Here is an 8,446-nt window from a genome sequence, read left to right on the forward strand (position 1 = left end):
CGGTTCATGAGATCTTCCTTGGCAGTGAGAAACAATCATTACAGTTGCCTCTGTTATTGCTGAAGCTTAACAAAGAATAATTACAGAAATTTAATTTAACCTAGAAATCTAGGTTCTACCCTCCTACGCACACGCCACTTACAGCAATCGTTTAGCTGTTTACACGTAGGATTCTTACATAGTAAAACTATCTGAATAAATTGGAAACCCTGAAAGATAGATAATGATAGTGAATTTAACAATGAAAGCAGCTCATTTTATTTTTTATTTCCTAAGTACTAATTCATTTCATACTCATAGCAAGATTGTAAGGCAAGTGCTATGATTATCCCCATTTTACCAATGATGAAATGGAGACAGAGAGGTTAAGTAACTCTCCTATGATACACAGCCTGTAAGTAGCAGAGCCATGATTCAAATCAACAATCTAGACTCTACTTTTAATTACTCACTACAACTATGTGAGCAAGATTTTATTTTCTACCTACAATTTATTAGAATTCCATTCTTAAAACTAATTAATCATCTTTTTTTTTTCAGGGTACAAACAATCAAATACACAAGAAAAGACGTTCCAGTTCTTACCTCCTTTCTGAGGATATGTTGAACGATCCCAATCTCAGACAAAGGGCAATGAGTAGGGCAAGCATATTAACAAACACTGTAGAAGGTATGGAATAATATTCTCTTTACTATACAGATTTAACAAAATTCAGGTAAGTCCTAGTCAGCCTTAAATAGATAGAGCAAGTTCTTAGAAAGAATTCAAAGAATATAAAATGGTTATAAACAATGGTAAGGCTAACCAATGGACACTAAAGGAATTGTCTTTATGTGCTTAAAAAGTGGATAAAGTTATTTGTGATTAAAGACAGGCTTTGGGGCTTCCCTGGTGGCGCAGTGCTTGAGAGTCCGCCTGCCGATGCAGGAGACGCGGGTTCGTGCCCCGTTTCGGGAAGATCCCACATGCCGCGGAGCGGCTGGGCCCGTGAGCCATGGCCACTGAGCCTGCGCGTCCGGAGCCTGTGCTCCGCAAATGGGAGAGGCCACAACAGTGAGAGGCCCGCATAACGCAAGAAAAAAAAAAAAAAAAAAAAAAAAAAAAAAAAAAAAAAAAAAAAAAAAAAAAAAAAAAAAAAAAAAAAAAAAGACAGGCTTTGGGTGATATGCCTTTCAAAGATAGATAGCTTTATGGTACTAAATTAAGAAAGGGAGGTTAACCCAGGCCTGTGTGGTTCTCTCACTATGTATTCTTCGAAACTTTACCTAGTCTCTTGGAATTGATCATCTTTCTAAAGTGTGAGAAAATAATACAAACTTCCAGGTGTTTATAAATTGCTGCCTCTGAGCACCTTCTGTGAAATTGCAAAATGGTAATATGTGACATGACATCTGTTAAGATTGTGATCCAAAGGAATTAGAGAAAGCAGTTCAGAGAATGTGATGTGAATAGTAGTGGTCGGTCAAAGGGTGGCAATTTAAAAAATGTGTTGGCTCCCACCTTCTCTCCCCACAATGTGCCCCAGGTCTTACCTTGTCCACGGGCTACCACCTCATCCCCTGACATACCCATGATGGGCCCAGTCAAAGTTTTCACCCACCTCCTAAATTTATGATGAGAACTAAATGGACTAATGGTGTTTAGTGCCTATTGCATGAGTCACTCTATAAATTATTTCCAGTCTCTTGGTTCTGGGATTGTTTCACCTGTGAACTAGCAAGAGCTTTTCCTGGAGAGAGTAGAAGTGTATTATTGTTGTAATGGGTTAAGGACATAGGGGAAAGTATGTATACTGGTATACATACATTTATCTTAAAAATATACATATCTCCATTAAGAAAACATCAGTTCTCTTGTTTACTGTCATATGTTAAGTATATGTTTCTCTCAGAGATATCCATATCTGCTCTCATTCATTAATTTCACTGCCTTCTCCTTGGTTGATCTAGTAAATGAATGTGTGATCTAAGATTTTTATGTAACATGCTATGCTTTCATAGAAACAGTACTGTTAAATTTGCAAAGTCTAAACAGAAGACTTGTTTCAGTGTTAAAGTATACTGCTGATTTGTATCTGGTGAGGAATAAAAAGTATACAATATGCAAATGATTGACTTGGTGTTCTCTGTTGTTTTTTCTCCCAGAACTCGAGGAGTCCAGACAAAAATGTCCACCTTGGTGGTACAGATTTGCACACACATTCTTGATCTGGAATTGCTCTCCATATTGGATAAAATTCAAAAGACTTATCTATTTTATTGTAATGGATCCTTTTGTAGATCTTGCTATTACTATTTGCATAGTTTTAAACACACTGTTCATGGCTATGGAACATCACCCAATGACTGATGAATTTAAAACCGTGCTCACTGTGGGAAATTTGGTAAGTCTCTTAATGTGAGTTATGTTCCCAGAGCTGCTCTCTTTGTTTGTCACGATTGTTGTTTCTTTTTTTGAAGTCCGATGGATATTTAGCTAGGTAATTAGGCATCTCCAGATTTCACAGTACGAATCATTGTACAGAGTCAAGTTTCTGGTGATGGTTACCATTTTTAAATAATTTTGCAGTAATATTGAGGCCTATAAATAACAATACTGTTTCCATAACGAGTCACATCTTGGGAGTTGATAGTGTGTTCTGTTTTTCTGCTGGCATGTCTCTTAGCAGCAACACTTTGAAAATTGGATACTTCCTTACCCATTTTATAATTACACTGCAGCTTCCTTGTGAGTACCTACCCTACATGTTTTCAGAAAAGCTATGGATACTTTGTTTTGACATAATAGGTAAAGAATCTAGACCTTTGGAGGCCCAAAGTCCTGAGTTTGAATCCTGGTTTTTCCTCTTACTGGTTATATGACCTTGGGAAAATGTTTTAATATCTATAATCTTTAACTTTCTCCTTTATACAATTATAATACTTTATTTATAAAATAATAATTCTTTAATATAATGATAATAATATTTTATGTATCATATTATTGAGAGGAATAAAAACTTTCTACTTATCATCCTGGCATATAGTAAGTACTCAACAAATCAAACCTATTGTCATCATCACCATCATGCTTTCAATGAATCAGCAGAAACAAGCCTTGAGAACAAGAATATTTAGAAACCAGAATGATTAAACTGGACACAGAAGACATAAGGGCAGACTAGAAGGATTCTAGTAGGAAAGTTGATGCTCTTTAATGTGCAGTGTTGATCACACTCAAGTTAATTAATGCCTTACGGCAAATAGAAAGTGCTAGTTTCCAACAATCTGCATGAACCAGGCAGAAGTACTATTTCACAGCCAAAAAATGCCAACTTATGACTCTTCATAAATCATAAAAAACTCTGGATGTCTTTGCAAATGTCTGTATAAGATAATTTTACTTTTGCCGTGGTCCCAAACCAATTGATCTTTGAAGTCAAAGAGTGTTTCTGAGTTGATCGTCTCTCTAAAATTTCTTATGAATATTCCCAGTCAGGATGTTTAAAACTCATGTGCTCTAAGTTAGCATTCTTCTTTCTTTCTATTCCTCACTGGAAAAAAGGCAGGACCGCTAGTTTGTAATTGTTGGTAGAGGTCCAGATCATGAAAATCAGTACCTTCTTACTGAGTTGACTGCACCACTGTGAATCCAAAAGAGACTCACCACGTTTCTTGTCTATAACTACAATCCCAAGTCTGGGTGCTCCCTGCTAGTCTTCCTGATGCTGCATTATTTTAAAAATGACTCACACAGTTATAGAGCTAACTATTTCCCTTTGAACCTTCTTTGCTCAGTTTCTTTGAATCAAATTGTACCCGAATGATTCATAAGTCTTTCACTGTTGCCTTTTTAAATGAGTCATTTGATGCCATGTCATGAATTAATGATGTTTTGTGATGCACTTTTGTGTCAAAGCTTTGGAAGTCTTACTTTAGCTGCTACTGTATCAAGTAAATACTTTTTCCTTTACTGATAAATCTTTAAAGACTGAGTCAACTTGTTCCTTATTACCCTAAGAGCAGTCAGACCAGAGAAAAAGACTGGCTCAAAATTTTTGTATCAGTGTCTTTCCTTTATAGTATCTTCCAGAATAACTTGTTGACCCACAAAACTTGTTTTGCAAAGATTGCTTGTGTTAATTTTCAAAGGTTTTATTTATCTGAAATTTTAGTATGCTTTTCTATGATGCTATCTAAAGGTGATGAGAGCTGATAGGTGAGTTAGAGCTTCATAACCCTTCGATGCTTGTATTAGAGCTATAGGACTAGTGATACTTGGTTTGTAGGATTGAATGAAATAATAATATGTTTATAAAGTATCTAGCACATTGTCTGAAACACAGTAAATGCTAAACATATAGTCATTATTATCATTAGCTTGATTCCATACCTTCTAATAATACTAGAAAAATATTATATTTTTCATGTAGGTCTTTACTGGCATCTTTGCAGCTGAAATGGTTTTAAAACTAATTGCCATGGATCCATATGAGTACTTCCAAGTAGGATGGAATATTTTTGACAGTCTTATTGTGACTTTAAGCTTAGTGGAGCTTTTTCTAGCAGATGTGGAAGGATTGTCAGTTCTACGATCATTCAGACTGGTAAATATAGACCAACCTTACCATTATATTCTATATATAAAGGGGTGTTTCTTTGGTTTTGCATTATTATCATTTAAAACTTTTGGAGGTTTGAATCAAAAGACAAGATTAGGTCTCAATATCTAGTAAAATAAAGCCCATTCAGTAACATGTACTTAGAGCTGAAAATCACAGAGATATCTTAATTTTAGGATCTTGAAGACATATTCAGTTGTATGCTAGTATAATGGTAAGGCGAGGATTTATATCGCAATAAGCTTATGGTTTATAGAATTTCAACCATTATAATATGTTCATTACTTTGTGGATTTGATAATTAAAGATTATACCCTCAAAATTGTTCTCTGATATCAAAAATATTAAAAAGTAAAGACTTTCTAATGCTTTTTTCCTCTAACATGTTAGGCTTTCTCCCTATGTCAGCATGAAAAAAATTATGAAAGTATCAGAAAATAGAATTAAGGATAAATTTTCAATTTAAAGGGTATAATATCTGATAGAGGTTCTATAACAATCCTGAACTAAAATTACAGTTCCTTCAAAATTTGTGTGGTAATTATATGGTGGCAAGTATAACAAAATAACAGGAATATTGAGAGTGATGAAAATGAAAAGTAGAAATAATCGATTTTAGCTAGGTAATAATGACAATATTTTAGAACTAAATTTTGGAACAAAATTCAAGATTGGAAACATTGAGAACTTTTTCATAAAAATTAATATTAAGCTTTGTGTTGACTTTTAGCTCCGAGTTTTCAAGTTGGCAAAATCTTGGCCAACACTGAACATGCTGATCAAGATCATTGGCAATTCAGTGGGAGCTCTGGGTAACCTCACCTTGGTGTTGGCCATCATCGTCTTCATTTTTGCCGTGGTCGGCATGCAGCTCTTTGGTAAGAGCTACAAAGAATGTGTCTGTAAGATCAATGAAGACTGCACACTCCCACGCTGGCACATGAATGACTTCTTCCACTCCTTCCTGATTGTGTTCCGAGTGCTGTGTGGAGAGTGGATAGAGACCATGTGGGACTGCATGGAGGTTGCCGGTCAAGCCATGTGCCTTATTGTTTACATGATGGTCATGGTCATTGGAAACCTGGTGGTATGTAATCTGATGTTCATACATTTAAAATTCTCCATAGAAAGTTGTTACATGATGATATGATCAGTTACTTTTATAATTATAGGATTAATTAGATCTAAAACTGTTAATTATAATGGAATATTGACTATTTTAATTCAGTGAAGAACAGAAAATGAAATATTGTCTACATTTCTGTGCCAGATAACCTATATTTATATTTTTCACAATATTTATTTTAATGGAAAGTTTTCTATTTTATTATTTCATTTTGATAGTGATGTCATATGAATTACATCTGTGGTTTTCATGTCTCTTAAGTGTTGATTCAAATGTGAAGCTATACTAGTAAATAGAATATGATTAAATTAACAATAACAGAAATGAAGTCATAACAGAACAAGGTAAATGGAAGGACTAGTCCTGCTCTGTTAAAGTCTCATATAAGACTAGCACCTATAACAAGTATCAGCAAACAATATGGCCCATGGGCCAAATCCCGCACACTGCTTGTTTTCGCATGGCCCTGCAAAACTGAAATGTTTTTTACATTTTTAAATTGTTAAAAAAATATAAAGAAAAATATTTTTGGCACATGGAAATTATATGAAATTCAAATTTCAGTTTCCATAAGCAAAATTTATTGAAACACGGACATGCTCATTCATTTACATATTGTCTTTGCCTGTTTTACTCTACACAAACAGGTCTGAGTAGTCTCCATAGAGAGTCTTTGTCCTACAAAACCTAAATAATTTATTATCGGGCCCTTTTACAGAAAAAGTTTGCCCACCACTGCTCTATAGCATCTCTTTCACAAGTGATCTGCTTCTGCATTAGTGTTTTCCTAGCTTGTACGCCTTCACTGTTTGTTTCCTTCTTTCTTATACGTACCTGTTGGTAGGAATTTTCAGGCTTAGAGGCAGGAGATAATTGGGATAAGATGCTCTTCAATGACTCAATTCAATTTTCAAAGCCACCATGTTGGTTTGGTTTAGTTGGTCAACCTAGCATCAGACTCTTCATCAGGTATCCCAGGAGGTTGTCTGTGATAACAGCCGTATGGTTAGTACCTTCACTTCCCACTGGCTTGAATATAAGTTGCTCATTTTTTTTGTCCTTGCAGCCCACATGCCAACTTGAAAGTTGCTAAGAGAGTAGACTTAAATGTTCTCACCACAAGAAAATAATGGTAATTATGAGACATGTTGGAGGTACTCCCTAATATATAAGGATATCAAATCAACATGCTGTACACTTTAAACTTACACAGTGTTGTATGACAATTATCTCTCAGTAAAGCTGGAAAAATGAAATCTAATTAAAAATTTGAAGGAAAAAAAGAAATCTATTAACATCTGCATTGATTAGGGAGACTAAAGGGTAAAATGAGCCCTTGGCTTCCCATCAACATTCCTATTAAAACATACACATAAACAAACATGCATTTCATAGTGAAATATATTTTTCATTGACAATAAAAACCAAAATGAAAATAACCAATTCAGAATTCCTTAATGATTCATCAAATTGTTTTCTGTGCTTTTCTTTTCCCCCTCCCTCTCAGATTCTTCTCTTAAACTAGACATATTAACACAGACATTTTTTTTTTTTTTTATTTACTTATTTATTTTTATTTTTGGCTGTGTTGGGTCTTCGTTTCTGTGTGTGGGCTTTCTCTAGTTGTGGCGAGCAGGGGCCACTCTTCATCGCGGTGCGCAGGCCTCTCACTATCGCGGCCTGTCTTGTTGCAGAGCACAAGCTCCAGACATGCAGGCTCAGTAGTTGTGGCTCACGGGCCTAATTGCTCCGCGGCATGTGGGATCTTCCCAGACAAGGGCTCGAACCCGTGTCCCCTGCATTGGCAGGCAGATTCTCAACCACTGCGCCACCAGGGAAGCCCAACGCAGACATTTTAACCTGTGCTTTTCTACTTACATTTCTGAGAAATTGTTTTAGGTGTGACCAAAATCAGGGGTGAGTCCCTTTTCCTCAGTTTGGTCTAATTTTGATTGTTTAAATATGAGGTAGATGTTTTTGGCCATGAAGAGACTTAAATGAAAGTTTATTTCAATTATCTTTTTGCTTTTTTATATAAAACAGTTTTAAAATATGATTTACCTATTTTTAGCCCTCTGTAAGAATTCTTTTTTTTTTTTTCTTTCCACAATGTTCAGTTCACCTGGACCCTTACCTCCAGGAGGAAAAACAGAAATAGTTTGCACACAAACAGAGCTTTGCTTCAAGTCGGAGTTGTCTTGACCTGGAGTTGTCCGAAGCGAAAATGATTGGCAGTGAAGCCACCCAATCATAATGCCATTGTCTCATTTGAATTGGGTTCAATGGGCAGGTCTTTCTCTTTGCTTTAAAAGCTTCATTAAGGGACTTCCCTGGCAGTCCAGTGGTTAGGACTCCATGCTTCCACTGCAGGGGGCGCGGGTTTGATCCCTGGCCAGGGAACTAAGATCCCGCATAACACACAGCACAACCAAAAAAAGAAAAAAAGCCTCATTAAGTTGCAAGTTGGCAAAAATCTCGGACAGAATATTTTATTACAGAAGCTCTGCAAGTATTATGTGTTTCATTTGTTGTAATAAGTGACATTTATCTCCTGGGAAAAGTGAACACAGATCTTGGCTTAAGTTACCTTCAGCACAATAGACACTAGTCACAATTTTCTTGTTCTACTTGTTTCTCACAGGTAACAAATATCAATTAAAGGTAATGTTAGAAGAGCTATTTAGACCCATAAAAGGGAATTTGGACAAGGGATTCCTGC

The 8,446-nt window shown here is 35.7% G+C and overlaps 1 protein-coding gene across 4 annotated transcripts in view; it reads left to right on the plus strand.

The window, feature by feature from the left end:
- The window catches only part of SCN9A (sodium voltage-gated channel alpha subunit 9), an 85,809-nt gene that overhangs the window by 24,944 nt on the left and 52,419 nt on the right, over positions 1-8,446 (plus strand). For all 4 annotated transcript variants that reach the window (XM_007450047.1, XM_007450049.1, XM_007450046.1 and 1 more), the window contains exons 12-15: positions 541-670; positions 2,146-2,384; positions 4,413-4,586; positions 5,332-5,688. In XM_007450047.1, the coding sequence (XP_007450109.1) occupies positions 541-670; positions 2,146-2,384; positions 4,413-4,586; positions 5,332-5,688 (900 nt within the window). The remainder of the gene's footprint in view (positions 1-540; positions 671-2,145; positions 2,385-4,412; positions 4,587-5,331; positions 5,689-8,446) is intronic.

Source organism: Lipotes vexillifer, unplaced genomic scaffold (genome assembly GCF_000442215.2).
Source record: "Lipotes vexillifer unplaced genomic scaffold, Lipotes_vexillifer_v1.1 scaffold330, whole genome shotgun sequence".
Classification (NCBI taxonomy): Eukaryota; Metazoa; Chordata; class Mammalia; order Artiodactyla; family Lipotidae; genus Lipotes; species Lipotes vexillifer.